At 38.0% G+C, this 23,369-nt stretch overlaps 1 protein-coding gene across 1 annotated transcript; it reads right to left on the bottom strand.

The window, feature by feature from the left end:
* Positions 1-1,322: 1,322 nt before the first annotated feature.
* On the bottom strand, positions 1,323-21,868 carry HAT1 (histone acetyltransferase 1). The gene is made up of 11 exons (XM_030454133.1): positions 21,761-21,868; positions 20,544-20,615; positions 18,120-18,195; positions 16,217-16,337; positions 10,084-10,263; positions 9,731-9,852; positions 9,126-9,230; positions 8,685-8,791; positions 6,027-6,178; positions 4,349-4,465; positions 1,323-1,621 (listed from the first exon to the last, which is right to left on the bottom strand). The coding sequence occupies exons 1-11, from the start codon at positions 21,765-21,767 to the stop codon at positions 1,454-1,456; spliced, it is 1,227 nt and encodes a 408-aa protein (XP_030309993.1). The 5' UTR covers positions 21,768-21,868; the 3' UTR covers positions 1,323-1,453.
* Between the last annotated feature and the right edge of the window lie 1,501 nt (positions 21,869-23,369).

The following is a 23,369-nucleotide window of genomic DNA, read 5'->3' as shown; positions in this document are numbered from 1 at the left end:
AAGTGGCTTCAGGACTTCCCCAGAAGCATCCCAGACTTCTATGCAGAAACTAAATTTAAACACAGTTCTGCATTTCAGCTTTTCCTCTTTGGGACCATCACCAACACTTGAGCAGTTCTGTAGGAAACCCCATTCCAGCTCCCCACATCCCACAGCTTACCTTCAAATATTCAAAATTACCTTATTCAATAATACTACTATAAGGAGAAGTCTTTTTAAGACTTGTTATCAATCAGCATCATAGATTTGGATACTGCAGTAGAAATACATCTTCTGTATCATACAGACAAAATATCCTAGCCAGAAGAATCAAAATTTCTAAAAGTAACCTATTAGAAATTTTAAAAATCCACAGGAGATAATGAACACTTCAAACATGTTACTACCACCTGATATGTTGTGGGGAAAAAAGCACAGTGTAGAGAACTATCAGTCTACAAACTCAAGTTTTAAAAGATAGACCTGAGTCCCGTTAGGACAATGAAACAAATTTCAATGTTCTTTTTTCAGATTAAGTCCTCTTGATTACAGGACACGACAAACTGATTCAGAACAAATCAGTTCTAAAGTCTGAACTGAAGGAAAAAATAGTGTAACTTTTCTTTTGAGGGAGGAAAGGGTATTTAAGAACTAACCTCCAGTCTGAGAAGTAATGGATAGCAGAATAGAGTCAAAGAACTATAGAAAGGCACTTGGTTCCAGCAGATTTTTGTTTCTGACACTCATAGAAGTGCTTTCGGAGTCCTTACAAAGTATTGGCTGTTTTCCCAACTGAGGTATTTTCATGAAATCATGAAAATTGATGCTCTGATGGAAAAAAAAAAAAAGAAAAAAAAAAAAAGAAAAAAAAAAAAAAAAAAAAAAAAAAAAAAAGAGAAAAAAGAAGCTTAAGGTGCTTTAGAAGCTTCAGTAGAATGTGTGTGATAGCTTATGGCAGCAGAATCCACTTTTAAGAAAGGGTAAAAAGCCTGTACTCAGGAAGTGTGCCAGCAAGACCACAGAACCAGCCTTGTAACCTGCTCATCCGACACAAAACTGAGGAGAACACAGGCCCTACACAGTTCAACAGGATCCAAGTAGAACAGCCCAAGAGGGATCAAGTTAAGAAAAGCTTAAGATGCAATATTTATAATGCTTAATTTATGCACTAACTCGCTCTTAGGATGTCTATTAAGTCTTATGGCAAAACAGAAAGGCAGGAAAAACCCAACATACAGTTGAAGTGATATCTGAGAATCTACATTGTTTAATCAGCAATTAAGTGCCCCCAAATCTAAAGTACATTTTAAAATCTACAACACAAAAATAGAAAATATTCAAAATGCACAGAAACACAATTCAACTTTAATGTGATTAAAACGTCACATGAGATTTTTTGCAGTTAAGTGGCAACTGAGGATGTGCTTTACAACACTGTATAGAAATTCCCAAGTTTCCTGTACAGGCAGGATCCTCATGCTTGTGCAAGTCGTTCTAGGACTCTTCGGTAATCTGAAACAAGTTGTTGGAAGCTCTCTTCTAACTGTTCATGTTGCATGTTTAGGTCTATTTGGTTCAACTGATTCGTCAGCTCTTCTGGTCTTAGACACCTTCTCATCTTGGCAAGTTCTCTCTGCTTTTTCTAAGCAATCAAACAAATAGTAGTTTGAACACAACCAATAATAATATGGGATTTAATTAAATTTATCCAATTTCAGTATCTAGGTCTTTAAGATGACCTTAATACAAAGAAAAGCAGTAACAGTGTTTGATTCAAGCATCTTTTCTGTGAAAGCCTCACAGCTTGTTATGAAATGAATCAGTGAAATGAAATAGAGTTTCAGGTTTTCTTTAACCAAACAGGTTAGTTCTAATGGTAATTTACTATTGAAGATGTATGGCATGGAAAGCTAGACTGTAGAAGACTGACCAGGACATTTAGTTCTGTGCTGACATTAGTCACACTGGTGTTCTATTATGTAGCTGTTCACAGCCAACTATTTTCCCATTCTTGACTTACCAAAAATTGTCTCCTGTACACAAAAACACCATTTCACAAACTGTTACAAATTATTCAAAAGTTACCAGGGATTAGCATTAGCAGGGCTGAAATGCAATAAAATTATTTACATGAAGAAATGTATTTGTAATGCAAGATGAAGAGCTCCCATTGCTGTTTCACATGTGATATTTTACTTGTTTATAAAACAAGTATTTTGAAGTGGTTTTTTCCTTTCCTCAGATACATTTTTATACAGCTGATACTTGTTGCTGAACTGCTCAGTTCCTTACTTTCCATTAAAGCAGCACAGCAGTGGAATTTACTAGCAAAAGGGATGACATGAAGAACAAAGACATGAACAAGGAGACATGTCTAGTAGCAGCCCACTAATCAGCAGAATTCTTCAGAAATGGAAAAGCCACTATAAAACTAAAATTTCAAACTGACCCTCTTTGAACTACCTGATGCTCTGTTCACTAAGACAGCAAATATTTTATTTCTTTTATTAATTGTATTTCTACAGAAAGAAACATAGCTGGCTGTATCTGTTACTCCAACCTAGTGGAGCCATATATATATATATATATATATATATAAAAAGATCTCAGCATTTTGAGCAACAGCCTCCTTGTTACTGTGAACACTTCAAGGGAAATAGATGTATTACAAGTTTTTTCCTCTAGAGTTTCTGCATACAGTTTTACTTCTGGTACTGTTAGTCAGGAAATAGCTGCAAGATGCAATACCATTTTTAGTCAATTAAGGTAGTAGCAATTTAAAATTGTTCTATACCTGTAGAAATGAAGCTGTTAAGTGCTTTATATAAAAACATGATACCAACATTAGAGCATGCAGTAATATTCCCCATTCTTTTATTATAAATTGCTTCTCCCCTTCCTCCAAATATATATATAGCTTAACTGCAGTTGTGACAAGTTTTTGAAAACCACACCATGACAAAAGCTTATTGGATATATTGTTTAAAAGAAGTGTATGAGTAAGCTGTTCACCAAGTAGAACTACCATGAACAAGATGGTTGTATTTCAGAATACAAAACTTAAAATCGGGTAAAGAGTGTTGTTTGCTTTAAGGAATTCTTTTGAATCCTCACTGAAATACCTGAAAAATGCAATATTTTGAAGCAGCAAGATTGCATATCTAGCAATACAAGCCCCATTAGCTATTAATGCATTTATTGTACGCAAAGACTGAAGTGGAAACTGCTAGAAACACTAGAATTGAAGCTGCTTAGGAAATTTTGGTTTTATCCCATAGGACTTCAGTGCTGAGTGAGTGAATGAATATAAACCATTTAACAGTCCTGTTAGCTGAGAAATCATGGTCTTATTTGTAGTGGACGCTGAGTAAAATTTAGCAAATGAGATAAGACACTCATGAAAGAGAAGAGAGTTTTTGATTGAAGCCCTGCCACTCAGCATGACATGGTGTTATCTGCAGACCAGGCAAGTCTTTATCACAGTGCTGCGTTCTCATTTCTGCTAGCAGCCCCTCTAAGTCTAACAAGAATACAGTCAAAGCTTTGCTATTTTGGTGTAAGATGGTAAGTGCTGATTTAGGAAAGCTTGTGAGCTAATTAAGGTTCTTCTCATACTTTGTGGAACTTTAGAAAGAGGGTTTCAGTTTGCTTAGCAAGTACTTAATTGAAGAGAGTGTGCAAACTATATCAATAAACCTAGAATGTGGTCTGTTAGCTCTTAAAATGATGAATGATGCCATGAGCAACTAGGATTTTTTAAAAAAATGTATCTCAAAAAATCATCTTACGCAACTGAAGATTCTGAGAAGCATATTGAATAGGAAATAAGAACTTAGTACTAAATTTAATACTTGCTTGAAACTTTACTGCTGAAATAATTTTATATTCCTTTTGCTTAGAGCTCTAAGTTGACATGGCTCAATTACTTCCAGCAAACTATTTTGTTAAGACCCAGCTAACAAGTGGAACAAGAATCTCAACTGTACATCATCTGCAGTCTAAACTTATTACAGCATTTACCTCTCAAAATTTTTTCCTTGTCTATTTAAGGTATTTTAACCTTTTCAAGAAATTGACATTTTTTTTCTCCTCAAGCCTAGTTGGGCATAATGCCTCTTGCAGATAGAGAACATAACCTTAGTAGTAACTTCCTGCTGGAACTGGGCAGGAAACATTCAGCAGCCAAACACAGGATCTTCAGCACTGCTATATGTGTATGTTCTCTTCTTCACCATCTGTATGTCAGTAGAACACTGCATAACTAATAGTATTTGATTGGCAACATAATTGGCATCAACTACATTTATGGAAATTAAAGTAAAATCATGTGTAATTAGCTTTGAAATAATAATATTAAAGTCATATACACCTTGTAGGGGCCAATCAGTCTTCTTTTAACATCCAACCGATAGCTTCTGGACTGCTCTGCATCACCCATATCTGTTGCACGCAATCGGAGAATTTCATAAACTCTTCTTGTGTGTTGCTAATAAACAAAGAAGAACAAAAAAACCCATATCTAAATAAAGAGGTCACTCAATACAACTCAAAGTGAACAAATATCGAAATAGTTATTATAAGACAGAGCCACGAGCAATGCCTCTGTCAAACTTATCCTGTCTCATATGTTAAATTGATAAAAAAAAAAAATCGTCTTTCCTTCAAAATAATTTTCTTACAGGCAGCCAGTATCTGATCTCTCCAAGTGTTGCACCAGCTGTAGAGGTGCTTCAAGGACCTGCTGTAAATGAGTAAAGGCCAGTAGCCAGAGCCAAAACATAGTTCAAAAAACTGAAGCATTAGACATGGGGACATTAATCAATACTTCACTAAACAATATTTCATAGAATTTCATAGAATCATTGAATCATAGAATTGGCTGGGTTGGAAGGGACCTCAGAGAGCATCAAGTCCAACCCTTGATCCACTACCGCTGCAGTTACCAGCCCATGGCACTGAGTGCCACATCCAGTCTTTTTTAAAATATCTCCAGGGATGGAGAATCCACTACTTCCTGGGGCAGCCCATTCCAATGCCTGATCACCCTCTCCGTAAAGAAATTCTTTCTAATTTGAATGTTCCTCATATATCTACTGTCCTTCACAAGGCCTCCTGCAAGTTCTAAATAGAAGAATGAAATAAAAATATTTAAAGTATTCTTTTTAGGGAAAAAAAATGAGAGGATCAGTAAATGGAAAAAATGAAGTGCTTTTGGAACCAGATGTTACTAGTATAGTATCTGGGAAGAAAAACAAAACAAACCCAAACAAAAAAAAAGCAAACAAAAACCCCCAAAAAACCAGAACCAACCAAAAAAACATTGCTACTACATTACTGTAGTACTATTAACTACTGCATCTATACAAGAACAGAATTTAAGATGAAATATTCCTTTGCTGAGAAGCAGAACAACAATAAGTATTTGCTACAGTAGCAGATGTTTAGGTACTGTTAAAGGAAACCAAACCTAACATCTTTTCAGGTTTAAGGTATCAGACAAAAGGCTGCAGATTAAGCTTCCTTACACAAGCTGTACCATTTTCATGAACATATTTTAATATGGTTTCACACCTATCTCTCAAACCAAGTTTTCATTAAACTGAATTAAAATACATTTTTAATTAAGCAACTCTGCTGTTTCACTACCATACTTGCTAATGAGTTTAATCACTTACTGCAGCGATTACAAGCAAATTTAAGTGTTCAACTTAACTATTTAGTTCTCCAAGTGTTTAGAGCTGCCTTAGTAGCAGTTGTTTGCTACTTTAGTGTACTGCATTCCAAACCCAACATTGTTATTTGTATAAATATAAAGAAATGGAAAGCATGTCAAAATCTATTACATCAGCAGAGCTAGTGGGTAAAAAAAAAACCCAAACCATTTCTCTATGAACAGAAGCTAGGATCTCTATTCCAGATAAATACTAACAATCTGTTAAAACCATCAATAATGCTTAGATTCCAAATCTCTACCTCTACGCTTAAATGGTTATTGTACTAGTTTTATAAGAATATGACCATCTATATCTGTTCTGATTTATTAGTACCTTATTTATTTTCAGTTTTTGCTGTGCTTCCATCACCATTTCTTGACTGAAACCTTGCATTAACTTTCCTGGGGAAAAGCAAAGCAAATCTTGACAGAGCTTTACAAGAACAAAGTCTCTTAGCTTCACATAGTTTTCAGATGGATCTTCAGCTAGAAAGATAAAAAAAGCAGCAGGTACTTAGTATCAACATTTTTTCTCCTTATCTCTGGTATGTAATTCCAAGTAACTACACAAAAGAGAAGCAGATACAGTATTCTTCAGTACATAAACAACTGTGCTTACTTGTAAGTATTGCTCTCAAAGTTTTACGTCTCACAATAGACATAAGATGTTGCAGAAAAACCTTTAATATTTTGTGCATGCAGCACTGTATAGAATTACATAAGCATTTCTAAGAGACTGATAATATACCTGTCTAATCCAATTTAACTCCTTGAGAAAATTAAATTACTCTAAGTATAAACTCTTCCTTGCATGTTCCATGTATTCTATATTTAACAGGGTGGTAGAATAACTAGAATGCTATGTAAGAAAAAGACTGGAGAAACTATCCTACTGTACACAACAAAACCAGCCAAAGCCATGTATTGACTTGCAGTCTTTGTTAGGAAGGAAGACAGAGAAAGGTACAACAACCCAAGGAGAAACTTATCCAAAATTAAAAGGCTGGAAGGACCTTATCAAAAGTCAATAACAACTTCAAGTTACTTCCAGTTTGCTTAAAATGGCAGCGTAACTATCTAAGCTGCTCCTTTAGGAAACACAAAGTTGAAAACTAGCTTTGGTGAACATCAACATAGCCCCATACGAAACTTTGTTCCCACTTGATGAACTATGCAAAGCAAAATTGCTTACAACATTGTGACATTTTTCTTTCTTGCTTAATTGCTTAGACAGGCTTACTACAGGTAAGCAGCAGGGTGGTGTTCCCTCCCAACACTTGATTTCTGTGGACTAGAATTGTGGAATTTATATCCTAACAGCTTATATCTCTGCTGTGTTTTAATTTAGTTTAAAGGACCAGTGTAAATAGTGGTCCACAGAGAATTTGTAAATTTGCAGCTTAAAGATAATCAAAAGGTACTAAGTTCCCAAGAAGGAGGACTGGGATAGATGGTTAGGCACTGTATACACAGCACTGCACAACCAGCAATTAGGTTTTTTTTTTGGAGACTGCTTGCACATGATTGGCCCATTGCAGTATGGAGAATCTTACAGCATTTATTCTGCAAAAAAGATTGGAGAAGGTGTACTAAAAAGTTAATCCATTCCTTTCTGCTCAGTTAAAAGACAGACATGGCAGTTTCTGTACATTCACTACTATCAGCACTAATTTCACATGTCAGTTAGAATGATAGGTTATAACCGGAGCAAAATATTTGTTGTAAACCTCCAAAGGATTTTTTTTTTAAACATTATCTCCTTCAGAGAGGTTAAGCAGATTTTCCTCTTTTCAGGAAAGTTAAAGGCTTTACTTCACAATTTTAGATGCTACTTTACCACATATCCTGTCCATATCAAGATTGTCAAGCTTGATTTTGCCCTCAAAAAGGACAGTATTTTTGTAAAAGCTTGAATTTCCATAACTTGAGTGCCATGTAGAATATTGCAAGCTTTCTCCTTTATTCCATAAAGAAATGAACATATTTTAGCGTACACTTACTGTTAGTACAACCCTGCATTTAAGGCATTGAGCCATGAACATGTTGCATGATTTATGTACTACCATGTTGAGATTTTGCTTACCCTCAGCTATAAAAGCCATGTGAAGTTTTGCATTGTTAGAATGAAAAGAAGTAAATGCATGATGTACACGATTTCCTTTTGCATTAACAAAGTTATACTCCTTTAGGTTCCCATGAAGAAGATTAGAATTATGAGGTGGATTGTGTCATTAGGATTATTCTGCAGCAATGTGTTATGAAAGCAAGTGTTCTATGACATTCCAATTAGTATGGGGGGGAGGGGGAGTATTTCTAACTAAGAGGAGATCTGAGGCAGCACCTAGAACTCAATGGTCAAGTCATATGTTTGAACTACATTTCTTCCTATATTGTTGAAACCACAGGACAGATGTCATGTTTGTAGACGTTTTTAGTGTTGTATTTTTTATGCACATACACCTTTTCCCCCTCTGCCATTTTCTTAATTTTTAGGTTTTGGTGCACACACTTCCAATATCTTAGGTGCCTTCAGCCAGCATGCTCCTGGAGCAAACTCCCTACAGATTTTTACCATCTCTAAAAGTCTGGCTTGCACACTAATACTAACATGCAATTTTAGTCTGTCATGTCCAGTTTTAAATTCTGGCTAATAGGAGTAAGTTGAAAAAGGTATCTGACAAAGCTTGATCTCTTGGCAAACTCAGCTGTGTACCTCACAATAAAATGTCTAATTAGCTGGTAATCCGTTCATGCTAGGGACTGAATTTTCCTGGTGTGCTGTTCTCTAAGTAAAGGATTTAAGGAGTACATTATATACAGTTCTTCTGTAAATCAGGGTACTATTAATCCTGAACTGAGCTGAAGCTCAGTTTTCAAAAAGCTATTTAATTCTGACAAATGAACATGAAAGTTAGTTTGCAGGCTACCAACTTGCAAATGCTAAGAAGTTGCTTATTAAACAGGTGAACTGAGTTAAAGATTTAACACAAACCTGTTATATCAAGTACAGCAGGAGAAGACATGTAGTATCTATGAACTGTTTCAAGCAGCTGAGCACCATGGCCTTCTCCTTGGAATGGTGGCAATATCAGCATCTGGCTACAGACAAAGGCATGTATTTTCAGATCAAATGCATGCATTTGCAAACATTATAATGTAAAGGTTTCAAAACGAAATGGTATTTGATTTTAGATTAAAGTACGTGTGCAATCTTAGAATACAATTTTTAACAGTCTTAAAATTGCTAAATATTCCAAACTTGTTTGATATTCCCTCCGCTTCAAGAAGGGAACAATGAAATAAATCAGTGCATAGCCAGCTAATAATGGGGATTTTTTTAAACAAATCAACACCATTATAAACAAGTATTGGGAACTTCAGCAGTTCCCTCTTCTGAAATAAAAGGCAAGGCACGAGTTACGCCGCCAATTACCTTACACGTGGCCGAGTTTTGTCTGGGTACACATAGTAATTATAGACTGTCATGTAGCCTACGGTCGCAAAGAGCGTAGCTCCATCCTTATTATACTTCTCAAATCTGCAGATAAAACAGAAAGCCAAGCAGGTCAATTACAGTCGCGCTCCCATGCAGTGTCCATTTTCTTTTCCATTCTCCAACTGAATTTTCAGTGTCAGCAAGCTACTCTGTGAGGGCCCAATGGGTACACCTGCTATGTTCTGAATGTACAATTCACTTAATTGGTGTGCAGCAACTTGGATAAATCAGGCCTCTTTACAGCACTTCAGTGCACTTGCCTATTATAAAGATGAATAGGTGGCAAGTAAAAGAAAACACAGGCAAAGCTCATTTTACTGTTTAAGCCTACATTCAGGGCTCTAACGGACAACAGCATTTAATTCAGCTCTATTCTCAAGCTTTCCCAAAGCATAATGGAGGAAAACTCAAGCCTCATAAACAATGGTTTTTCTTTCCTGGGAAAAATATCATTATACTGCTCCAATAATTGGCCAGCCACAATTAAAATGCAGGCTTTGTGGAGGTAATAAGGTCCACTGTTGCTTTAGAACTGTACTTACACTAGAAAGTAGTTCCATCTTTCATCATCTACATCAATAAAGCTAGCAGTTTCAATAAACCACATCAAGAACGTCTGAAGCCTTTCATGATATTCTCGAAAGCCTGGACATGTCATGTCAGCCTAGGGAAAAAGCCAGGAGAAGTCAGGTGAAACCCATCACAGATGGAAGAGGAAAAGACACGCAAACCTAATTATATTCTCCAATACCAAAAGGCGTGTTTATAATTATCAATAATCTGGTAAAATGGTAGTATTTCCATATTATAGTTGAAACAGTACTGGAAGTGCCACGCTGCAAAGTTAAAGTTAATTTTGTTGCTCAAAAGCGGCAGTTTAACTTATTTTTCATACCTTGTATATCTGGTATGTTATATCTTCACCAGCTTCCTCATTATGAACAGAATATGTGTGCAGCAGCATTCCAAAGGGCTTGAAATTGACCTCCTTCTCCAGCAGAGACACAAAGTCATCTGTGTTTGTGCAAAAACCTGGAGGAATTATTTCTCTAATCTTACTTTCAACATCATCTGCCTGGGGATGAAAAAAGAGGGCAGGATCAGTGAAAGATTAAAACAAGACAGCACTGATGTCACTATTGTGCTATAAGAAATTAATATAAGAGAGATGCATTAGCCTAATGGTAAACAAAAAAAGAAAAAAAAAAGGCAAAACTCAAGCTTCCCTATCTTTCACTAGTGACCTCTTATGAAGTAAAGGAGCTGCACTGACAAGACCCAGAAAGGTCACTATCCACCCACTGAAAGTATCAAAAAGCTCACAAATTACAGGATAAGTTCATTAGTGTTTCTGTATTTAGACATCATTACATTTGCCCAAGTAAAAGCCAAGAGTGTTGGCTCTGAAAGCGAGGCATACTCAGAATCTACGTATCCAGCAATTCCCCAAGATTATTCCACACAAGCCTTATGGAACTTGGGTTCCCAAACAAGCAGCTTACAAGAGGCAGAAGGTGATGTACAACTAAGTGGAGAGAAAGGAACAAAGGCAAAAAAATGGTATGTCCCAAATAGGAAAGTGACAACTATATACTCTTGCATTCTTAAGTCTCTCTGCTTGATATGTTCATTTGTAGGGATCAGCTGAAAAACATATTACAAACTCAGAACACCCCACATTCTAATACAAGAACATTTTGAAAACAAGGTTTTATATAAAATAATAAATATATAACTTTAGGATACTGTCAGGAAATCTGACCTGTAGTCTAATGTACTGGGGAAGAAAAAATATTCTAAAACCAAAATTAAAATTGGATATTAAAATTAGTCTTTTCAGATAACTGAAGTTAGAGACTATCAGCTGAGCAGACTTCATAATCCTTTTCAGATCCCAAAAAGACCACTTGATTGAATACATTTACTACTTCTTTTTAACCATGAATATTTGATGAAGTTTCACAATAACGTATTACTGCTTCTCACCAGGCAATAAAACTTAATGAATTGGTCTCAACTTAACAAAACCCTACTCCTCAATACAAGCCCTAAAAGCCTGACATTACATTCAACAAAATGAGCTTACATTCAATTCAAACTTTCCTCTGGACAATGAATCCAGGTTTTTACTTAATGGAGTTTGCCGTGAGTTCAGCTGTAATGTTTGTATTGTATCTATTTCCACAAGGACTGACACAAGAACACTTTGTGTTAACTTACTAAGCAGCTCTTTCACACCGTTTACATGCATGATGGGTATTAGTTCAAAACCAAGACCCTTGCTACTTAGCATTCAAAACAGGGAAATTAAGATGCTTAGAACAAAATACACTACAAAAGGCTAATACAACATGCTACTAATTCCTGTCCTTTCAACCATAGTCCCTTAAGTAGAAGCAATGCACCTGCAAATGAATAGCACTTTATCATTCAGTTACATTTTTAGTGCAGAGAAAGATGGACGTAGTTCAGCACAAACAAGTTTTATTCTTAATGGTTTGGTACTACCAACATTTATATTTATATTTATATTTATATTTGTAGAGAGAGCAATTAAGCAGTTAAAATATAGCTCTACAATACTTGGTGTAAGAACCCAGTTAAACTGCATGCAATCTTTACATCCATTTCATTCTCTAAACAAAGATGATGTATTTATTGGAACTCTTGCTATTTTTCTTAAAAGCAGTAGTAGTTAAACTTTTTCTTCACACTTGCTGATTTAAGTCCACTACACAAAATCAGCTATTTTTTTTCAGAATCAATGAATTACATAAAGAAGTATTTGTATGGAATGCATTTTAGAAATGCTTTTCCCCCCTCCCAGACCGTCCAAGTGCATTGTTTAAACGGAATTTAATTCTGCACTGCTGACACAGCTATAGGAAACTATAAGAATCTATAACAACTTCCATTTCCTATCTGAAAAAGGCATGTAAAAACAAGAAAGAATTAAAACAGTACTGCAAAGCATCAGTTAATTAACTCAGACTATGTGGAAGATACTTAATGCTTGCTTATATAATCTTACTATGTAGTCAGTATGTAACTTTTCTCCCCTTACATCTGAAAATTTCCTCATTAGTGCTAAGGAGGAAGACAAGCTTTCACCTGCTGAAAGCACAAAAAACAAATGCATCCCTGGCAGCCACCACAGAAAAAAATATCTTGTTTTCCATAACATAGAAATAATTAAATCATGACAACAGAGGCTTAGCAGCTAAAGATAATCTTAGTTCTATATGACTACTGCAGATTTTCACCTACTGCCTCCCAAAATTTCTCTCCCCTTGAAACAGAGCCTGACATAACCAAAGAAAATACAATCTTCTGTTACTTTTAGGGTTAATAAGATCTCCTTCCTACAGTGGAAACCCCAGAACCCTCAGTTGAGTGATGGCCAAAGTTTAAGTGATCCAGTTTTCAGTTAATAGTCCTGGAATACTAGAATCTCGAAATAATCAACAGCATACAGATCATTTGTTTCATTAATACCTATACTTTTTAATGGAAACATTAATTACTTAGTAAGTATTTTCCAAACGCTTCCCTGAGATGTTTGCAGTCCAAAGAGTTACCAAAATTTGTTTACTGCCCTTCCCTTATGTATTTTTTTTATATTGGTGAGAGATTCCCTTTTATCAGAGCAAGGCACTCATATCTTACCAACTGGGATGGATGAACACAATGACACAAGTTTCTGTTCAACAAAACAATCCAGTTGACTACCGCAGGAGTGCTGAACACAGGCAAAGACACTTAAAATGAAGTGTGCAAAAAACTGAATGAAGCCAGGCAAGAGTTGGTGAATTCAGTCCATGGAATTACTGCCTGCAATATACTGCCTCAATCAGAATCATCTGAAGTAATGAAGGAAATTCAGGAGGAAATTCTTTGCTATGAGAGTGGTAAGGCACTGGCACAGGTTGCCCAGGGATGTTGTGGCTGCCCCCTCCCTGGCAGTGTCAAGGTCTTGAGCAGCGTGGTCTGGTGGGAGGTGTCCCTGCCCACGCGGGTGGGTTGGAACTACATGATCTCTAAGGTCCCTTCCAACCCAAACCGTTCTATGGTTCTATGATGAGGAATTTGGTATAACTTGTAACTTAACTTCTTTTGTAGTAGGACAAAAGGCTGTGTCTTTTTGTACAATTCCACTCTGGATATTTTTAAAATAGCAATTACTCTTGTACTAACAGGCAGTTATAACATTTGTATACTATGTACATACTGTTTCAAAGCAACTTAAAATAATTATAGAAACATTTTTGAAAGCTGAATTTCTCTAGCAACTATATTTATTACTTCCAGTGGGAAGCAACAGTGATCAATAGTATTACTAAAAGTATGTCCAAAATGAGAATTATAGCTTTCCATTTACTTTTATGTAAAGCAAATGTATGAGATGAACTACAAAGTAAGAGGTTCCTTCCAACCCAAATTATTCTACAATTCTATAAACAGACGTATTTACTGTTTTAGAAGTTAGTGAAATACTTTCTCCCACCCCATCATAAAATGTTAAAAAAAAAGGAAGATACTAGAGCAGCTGCAAATCTCAAAGCAGGAATTTGGAGGTCAATGCTGTTTATATTTACACTAGAGGAAAGCTCTCCAGATATTTGAAACAATGAACTCCACCCAAGGGATAAGTTCTGTCTTTTTTCATGAAATGAAGTGTCAACTTGTGTTCAGAACATGATCATACTTTGCTGAGCCTTTCCTACTAACATAGTTTAGATGCATCTTCAGTGAGATATTAAGATGCAAAAACATGACTGGCATTTTGGCTCTTGACATTTCAGGAACTTATCTTTTACCTTATGTTTGAAAACATCTAAAACATCTTGGGGGTGGGAGGGTCGGGAGAAATGGTATTGGGGCCAATATTTCTGTCAGTTCCTAGCAGAGACTGTAGCAGCTGCTTTAGCAATAATGGAACCAAACTTACCACAGAAGAAAACACCCTGCTGTTGAACAGGCTTGTGTGAGTATTCAAATACAAAATACTAACATGTAAATAATGTTACAGAGCATTAAATCAAATGTCAGATAAATCCTTTGTAGTGGAGTAAATGGGTTATCTTACTCTCACAGAGAGGTAGAACAGAGAAACTCAATCGTCCAGGAATTGTAGAAGTGATAACAGACTGGCCAGAAGCATAAAAACAAACTTCTCACTTGTAACCATTAATGTTAAAGACAAAAACTGCTGTCCATTCTTAAACACTATCTATTCACAAAGACTATAAGACATGTATGGCAGCTTCTCCACATCTTGCATGATTATCCTGAATGAGCCGAGATCAGCAACCAAACAGTTAACTAGGAAAAGTAAATGTTAATATGCATTTAAATTAGTATCCTGCTGTAATGACAGCTTGTGTTTTAATCTCTGAAAATACATTCATATCTTAAGGTGGTAACAAACACAAGCGCAAAACAAGGTTATGACAACCTTATATTTTTTCCTACTGAAGCTTATATACAGCCATATGAGTAGACTATTTGGATGTAGTGTTAGTGATACCAAGGGGAGCACAGGATAAGCTACCACATTCTTCTGATTCAGCCAAAGCCTGTAGATCCTCTGTAAAGTATACAGAAGCCTCACACAGAAACTTCTTTATTTTGTCCCATTTCTGTATCTGAAGCAATTAGAAGACCAATTCAGGATAGAAAACAGGCTTGAAAGAAGCAAGAACTGTGAGCAGTCAGAGACTTGAAGAGTGTGCTTAGGACAAGACAGAAGTTGTTTGCCTTGCTCATACCTACAGAAAAGTGGCTTTGCCATGTAAAAAGGTGCAATAGCATGGATTTCTGTTGTGACAGGATTAAAAATTATAAGGTGAAAAGTTAGCTTGTTTGATTTTAACATGATTACTATTCCGCAAACAGTACTTTCCCTCATTTCTTAAAACCTTCTAAGGATTGAGGAGTGTGACCTTTCACTCCTAAGATATGTTGTCCTAGCTTCAAAAGTATTTCAGACACGTCCAGGCGCTAAGCTTCTGGAACTAAGTATAGTCTAACACAACTTCATGACAAGGAAGGGCAAACCTTTACAATTTTTTTTTCCTTTACAATAGGCCTTTAAAAATATTTAAATAAATTCAAATTATTTTGAAATTAAGAACTTAAAACACAGTTCGAACTCAAAGATGTTCTTTTTTTTAAACCTTCTCTCTGACAGTAATTTGAAGCCAGTGCAAATATGCAGCTGTCACAAAATGTATTTTCTGAAGACTCATCAATAATCACAGCAATAGTCCCTTTGGGAAGGAACCAACTTTTTTCTTTAAGTAAAACTTGCACTTCTTAATGCATCAAAGAAAACTCTGGAAAACAGACTTTTTCTAAATGACTGTACAGGCACTTAAACAAGTATTTAACAATTAAAACTCTCATTAAGAAGGTACTTTGCTCTATTTCTAAGACCCATGGCACCTTTCTTCAGTTGGCTGAAAGGCTGATCAGGTTAGCTTTTGTGGGATTATCTCAAAAATACTGAGCATGTAGGCAGAAGGAGAAAAAAAAGCTTTTTCTACAAGTATTTTCTACAATCTTAGAAAACCTGTAGGCAAAAAGAAAAAAAAACAAACATCCTGCAGGTAATTCTATCTTCTGTGTTACTTTTTCTCCACGTTTCACATTTTGAGACACAGTTAAGTATCCTACCTCATGAAGAAACCTCCTTTTTCTTCTTAGTGAATTCTCTCCAATACTAAAACCCACCAATGCTAGTCTTCCTCCTGGAGACAGTTAACATGAAAACACAGACTTGCTAACTTGTGGGTTTTTTTGTGGAACTGGCCATGTCTGACTGTACTGTTTGACACGATTTTGATGGCACTGCAGTCAAAGGAGGAACAATGGGAAAACAAATTAAGCTCAAAGCTTTTTCCCACTTAGCAACTAAGGAACCTTTGTTTCCCTTTATGTAAACCACATTTGAGTGGGCAAATACTAAACCTAGAATTCTTGTCCTAGGTAAATCTTCTTAATATTTTAAGGTCTGGTTCTGTCTTTACCTCCACACAGTCGAACTTCTCATTAACTTTAGATGTGTACTCGATGCGGAAGAGCGTTGAGAGGTTACCAGCAATATAGTACAAGAGGATCTTCAGTCCCTTGTAGCCAAAAGCAACTTCACTGAGGAAGGAGAAAAGAGTAATTAGGAACTTTATGCACAGCAGAACATGCCCATCACAGAGCTTTCATATAATATGCTTTGAAGTTGATATCATGTTTCCCAGGGATGAAAGCTTCTTAACAGGAGAACAGAATCTAACTGGATGTGCACTATCTAGGCAGAATAATGCCCTGCACTATTTCTGCTGGTTTATCTGCTCCTCTAGTGGAGAAAGAGAAGATGTTCCTGAACTCAGTAATGCAATCTGTGCCCTTAACATAGCAGCACAAGAAAGATTATCTGAACAAGCTAATACTGCATTTGTTTTCTGGTGTCTTAAACTCTTTACGATTTATTTACATTAATTAATAAAAATAATTTACTTTGCAGTGTTGTACACCAATCTGGAATACAGTACTTCCATTTACACTGTATAACACAGATACAAGACCAGTCATAGCAGTAACTGGGTTTGGTGGACAGTTTCTAGTTACCCAATCTAACTAAAAGGAAGTAAATGTAAAAAAAACATGTATGTAATACAAAAGACTTTTTTTTACACTTGGAATATATAAATTGCCTAAACATAAACACTATAGTGTCCTCAAGTGTAGAAAATGTCTTTTCAGGAAAAAAGCTGAACTGCAAAAATACAGAACCTGTTTCTTTGTAAAGATTATTTTTTAAAAAATCACTTTACTGCATAGTTTTTGGTTTGTTTTTTTTTTTTTACCAAGATTCTTTCATGGTAGCATGTTTAATAATTTAAAATCTGAAGTGCAAGTGCCAGAACAAGAATTTCCTTGTTAGTTATACTAACAGGTTGGAGGGTTCTCTTATTACTAAAGCATAATTATGGTCAGTGATGGATACAGTAGATGTGCATTAGTGTAACAATTTTATCACAATTAATATAAGTAGTTCTTCCTACTTGGAGTACTTCAAATGCTTTTCAAAAGAACTGGAAATTAACACAACTTAACTACTTTGAGAAATCAAGATATATGTACATGGATTTTTTTTTAGAGGGTTTTATTTTGATTTTTTAAACTGAGGACAGATTGTTGAGTATCCCTCTACTGAAAATATGAAATGATGCCTTAAGACCAGGGACAGAGGGGTTAACTTCCCTCCAGTATTAATGAAAGACAGCACACTTGAAAAAAAGACAGAAACAGAGCTTTTATATAGCTTCTGTATCACTGCATGTCTAACTGATTACAAGTGTACATATATATATATATGCTGAATTCAATACAGTTAACATGGAGTGACCTGGAACAGCCAGCTAAACCAGTGTGCTAAAACCAGCACAACCAAAAATCCCATGTAAGAGCAAAAATAAGTTGATACACTGTTGCTTGATATTAGGACTTTTGGTACATTACTGTGAATGTTATTAACAAGAACTGGTAATTCTTTCCTAATCTTAGAAAAATGTAATAAATGCAACACCCACTTAACCAAGTAATTCTGTCTGCAAAGTCAGATATTTCATTTCCTGCTAATCTACCTTAAAAACAGCATATTGAATGACTACAGCCTCAAACTCTACAAGGTAGGCACTAAAGCCACTTTTTAACTTTATAGTTATACACACTATACAGTCATAAAGCTGAAGAATAGCTGTGTCATTTAAAAAATCTTGGTATAGCAGGATTTCTTGGTTTTAAACAATCTGCAAGCAACTTTCCTCTTCCAGACCTACTAATTTGGTTCTGGATATTGTAACTTTTTACCAAGCACCTTCGGACTAGATGATCCTTGAGGCCTTTTCAACTTGGTATTCTATGGTAACTTACTCATCTCCAAAGACTTGATGGCTGTACTCTGGATTAAATGTGGTGTTGTCATCCTCCAAATCCTCAGGAAAACGAACTGAAAAAAACCAAAACCAAAAAAAATGACCTTGACCAAGTCAGCAGATTCCATTTGCTTACCTAAAGCTAGATAAACAAGATTAGATAGACTAGAGATTCAGGCATCCTTCTGCCAATCACAACTTCAATTACAAACTTATCTACGTTGGGCTGGCATTCAAGGGCAACAGACATCTTGATCTGAGGAAATAAAATCATTAAGCAGAATAAAATGAACTGGCACAGATGTATATGCACATATATTTCATGTATCTCCTGAATGTTTCTGTCTAACTTCATCTTCAACACTGAGGACAGCACCCAGCTGGATACTCCCAGAGTAAGCCAGACCAAAGATGCTGCCAATGCTGCCTTCTCACTCTGCCATTCTCTTCCCTCATGCAGGTGGGAACACTTCACTGGAGGGGTTTTCAGAGTGGTGAACAGAAACAAATGTTTGTGTGCATTTATGTCTCTCAACATTCTGGAGAATTAGCACTGACACACACAAAATAGCTGCACCAGTACTATACTGGTACTTGTACCAATATTACCAAAATAACTACTGGTTTATTTCCCACCCTGACTTGCTACTTTTCCTCAAAGTCTAGTAATAAAGAAGCTCTTCTCTGGTAAAGTAAAAATAACTTCTATATTGGCATCTACGCAAACTCAGTAACTTACCAAACAAGCATTTTATTCAGCCTTATGGAGTTACAGCAGCTGCTACACAGCAATTGTGATAGGAGCTCTGGAGCTCTTCCATCATAAATTGATATATGATTAGTGGATGAAATCAAGAGATTAAGGTAGAACTTCCTAGGGAAAATTTTTGAAAACTGAGAAACTTCATTCCCAAATATCATCTCTGTATTTTCAGTTTAAAATATTACCTAAAATTGGAAGGGACTTAAGCATTAACTTTGGCACTGAAGTGATAGTTCAGCCACATTAAGCCACAAGGAACTCAAGACAACCTTTAAACCTTTTAATGTTGAATGAGTTAATATTGCATGCGATGTTGCAGGAGTTAATAGTGCTATTAAAACTTTTTAAAAAGCTTGTGGAGTAGAGAACAGCTTCATTGCTGCTTTACTCAAGTAAAAACAGAGATGAAGAAAAAAGTTTTTCCTGATAATTAGGTGTTACTCAAAGAGAAAAATGCAAATAGGGAGCGTTCAAGTGACAAATTATAAGTTTGGCTCTCTCAAAAGGAAAAGAGAATGCCTGCTCACATTTTAGCTAAATTCAGATAGCAACAGACCTCAGGCAAAGCAGCAGCATTAAAAAGAAACAAAAACCAAAGAGCAAGTATGAACTGTCACCATGGAAGAAATCAGTACCCTGAACAGGATAGTGCACGATTACTTTTAACATACATACCCATGTGGGAAATTCATGGCTTTAAAAAGGTGAAAGAAAGTTAGATCTACTCATAAAATAATTGTTTGAAATCATAATAAGAGGGAGATAAATACTGCTTGCAGTGGCTTAAAAATTAAGTATTTTTGTTATAATGACATTTTAGCTTCCAAAGTATTCAGAACTACTACTGGCAATCTGTTCTGTGAAGTGTTCAACAGGATCAATACTTTTCTTTTCTTAATGAATATGGCATGTGCACTGCTCAAGGAAGCACATTGCTAAAGATGAAGAATAAGACACACTTGTCTTACTTTTAAAGTTATTACTGCTGCATGCAAATTTTAGATTTAAGCAAGTGCACCAAGAGTCCAATAATTCTGTCTACATTCTGTGTCCTACTACACCAAGTTATCGATGGAGAGCAACAAACAGTTCTTGAAAGTCTAAGATTTTTTTTCTCTAACGATTTTAAACAGTCTTCATCAAAAATGTATTCTGTGACACACATGCTGGGGGAAACCACAGCAATTTCAGTCCTCCTGCTTTTATTTTTTCCCTTCAAAGAAAGAGTAAAGAAGGATGCTAAAGAGATAGAGGATTAGATGTTTGTATGTCTGTATCCTGGAGAAATTAGTTCTGTTGCTGTGGTCACCATGAAGATGTATTTAGGACTGCACCACAGCATAAGGATTAGAGAAGAAAAGCAAAACTAAAAGACTACAGTGAATGCTCCAGATAAAAAAGATGCAATTCCTGCACTCTGGTAACATGCCAATTCTTACATTGTTGATTACATTTCTACACAGAGACAGGACTGACTTCCATAGCTGTACTTTGACTATTTGTTTCAGCAGAGCTAGACTACGAGCTCCTATTCTTATGTTTGCTTATTTACATTAATAAGTGCATATTAAAACTGGAGTGGATTTAAGTATTGGAAAGTTTAAGATGATACTAATATATTCCAGTAGCAAATACCCAATACATAAAACGTAACACTACCTAGCTTCAGCTGAATTGCTTCATTTGTATTACACTTGTATTCAGCCAGCTTCTTCTCCACAGCAGTAAGTCCTGAAGAAAAAGATTTAAAAAAAAATGTTAACATGCACACTCTATGTGTCACTATTATTCAAGGAATGTATTTAAAAAAAGGTTCTCAAAAACACAAAAACCAGAGCACAAAATAAACAAAATAAAGAACAAGTAGGTAAAAAAAGCTACAAGATGCCACGATATGCAAAATGAATATACATATTTATCCCAAACACTGTTCTTGCACTAGAAAAAAGACTACAGATCTCTCAGTTTCTGTGAAAGAGGGGCACTACAATAAAAATATTTAAGTCTCCTCAAGTGTTCTAAATTGTTCCAATAAAACATTTGAAAGCTGCAAGTAGAAATTAAGAATTCAGTTTACCTGATGTTTCTTTAAAAGAACTTTCTAAGTGACATGTTCCGGGGCATTTCAAGTGTTTGTTTATGAACTACAGTGGCAACTATCCCACCAGCAATTGCCAGTTCTCTGTCAGAGCAGATGTGAAGGAAAGTAACACAAATCACACCTAATCTGTTTTTCAAATCACAATCCGGTACAGCAAACATGTTTTAACTATCATGGCACTTTTTTAACGCTGCAAAAATCCAGCCCTTTTGTCATTCCAGAAGTCTCAGCAGAAAGTTCTTTCTCTACTTTCTAATAGTCAGCTTTAAGTAAAAATAAGCTCGGGGGTTTGATCTTGCCACCCCTCCCTAGACCAGCAGACACGGGAGGTTTACCACAGCTAAGTATAGGGATAGGTGAGCCCGAGGATGCCCGCAGCGGAGGGGGAGGCCGGACACCGGCCCTGCTCTCCACTGACGCCCGAGTTCACCGCGCTCAGCCCTCACCGCCACCCTCGCCCGCTGGACCCACCAGGGCCGCCCCAAGCTCACGCCCCGCTTCCTCGCCTCACGCCCCGGCCACCACGCTCCCACGGGGTACGGAGGCCCTGCCCGAGCCCGGCTGAGGGAAACAGCATCGGCCGCAGGCGGGGCCCCGCTGCCCCTCACAGAGAGGCGCCGGCAGCGCCCAGAATGGTTTCCCCAAGGGGGCAAACCCCCGCCTCCCTCCGCGGCCACGGCAGCGGGGGGAGGGGGAAGGGGACTGTCAGCCCTCGGTGCGCGTCCGGGCGGGGCAGGGGCAGGCCCGGTCCGGTCCGTCCGGTCCCGGTACTCACCCGCCATTGCAGCGCGCGGCGGCCGAGTCACCGGGGCAGAACGAATCAACCCGCGCGCCCACCCCCCGGAAATGAGGGCGGACAGAAACTTCCGCTTCCGCCCGCCTTCACGCGGCGGGGAGCCAATAGCCGCACGGCCCGAGGCGCGGGGCCCGCCCGCCCGCTCTCTCCCCGCGAGCCTTTCGGACCCGCCGCCGCGCGCCTTCCGTTTGCATAGCCCTGCCCCCCGCCCCCCCCCTCGAGCCACCTCCCACAGCGGCACCGCCTCCGCCCGGCCGCGCGCATGCGCAGCACTCCTGTCGGCGCGGCCTCGCGGCGGCTCCGGCGGCGTTTGGGGCGGTGCGCGCGGCGGGCTCGCGGGTCACGGGTTCGCGGGTCACGGGTTCGCGGGTCACGCGCTGGCAGGAGTGGCGTCCCCTCCGGCAGCGGAGCGGAGCGGTGCGGGCCGGGCCGGGCCGGGCCGGGCCGGCGGGGTCGGCGCGGGGTTAACTCTCTCTGAAGAGGCCTCAGATACGCACCTGCCCTTCCCGCCCTGCAGCGGGTGAAGCAACCTCCTCTGCTTCCACTCCTTCCTCGCAGCCAGTTCTCATGGCTTAGCGCCACTGTTGCACTGCAGCCGAGAACCGAGCTTTGTAATAATAAAACACCTTCAGCCGTGTGCTGAACCACTTCCTAAAGTCACTGCTGGAAGGACTGTAGGGAAGACCGCGATTTTCTTTCAAGGGCTTGTTTTCTGATGTTCCACTAGTAGTCGGCAGTCTGTGTAAGTAGTGTGCAGTCTGCTGAATAAGCTGGTTTAGTGGTCAAATACATACAGAATAGGCAAATTTCTAGCAAAACTGCTGCTGTCAGCTGGCACAAAGGCACTTACAAAGTGTGAATGCCCAAGTAATCTTCAGAAGTTTGTGTTGATCTGCAGCCAAAAAAAAGAGTTCTGCTTTCTAAAGAAAATTTGTAGTTTTAAACTTAAGAGATGTACATTTCATGAGTACCATTGTAAGCTCCTATACTGTACTTCTGAACTGCTCTGTTATCTGAAGTATGACAGAAGCTGTCCTTTGGTTTTCCAGTGACACATAATAAGAGATCTTGTTGGGCTGTTGAAATGGTAGAGCAAGACAAAACATGATTATTTGTCAGTTCTGTTTTAAGCACTTACTGTGACTGAACTGTCCAAAGTATGAATTTCTCCTTGAGGCTGTGGCCTACATGTTTTCCATTTTGAGGTATAAAGCAAATCAGCACGCTCTACTGCGTGAGTATTACAAGAGCCTGTCAAGAAGCTACTGAATTCTGGCCAGAACTGATTACTTTGTGCCTGTTTCTTTGTTCGAAATACAGGGCTACTTCCACTTTGCAGCCGTACTGCCAGGAATACGAGTTTATGAGCAGCCATCGGTACCAACAGGTACAGATTTGACGATGCTCAAGGGAACGGCTGCAGCTGTCAAACCAGAAATGAGTTTCAGCAGCGTTTTAGGAAGTTCAGTGATGCGCTGTGGAGGTGCTACGCTCCCGATGCTGTCGGTGTGTGGGTGACACGCCGTCCCCACCGCACCAGCGGGGGTAACCGGCATCGCCCGCGGGGGGCGAGGCGGTGAATGCACCC

The sequence above is a fragment of the Calypte anna genome, chromosome 7 (assembly GCF_003957555.1).
Source record: "Calypte anna isolate BGI_N300 chromosome 7, bCalAnn1_v1.p, whole genome shotgun sequence".
Classification (NCBI taxonomy): Eukaryota; Metazoa; Chordata; class Aves; order Apodiformes; family Trochilidae; genus Calypte; species Calypte anna.
This window is presented reverse-complemented; position numbering and strand designations above follow the sequence as displayed.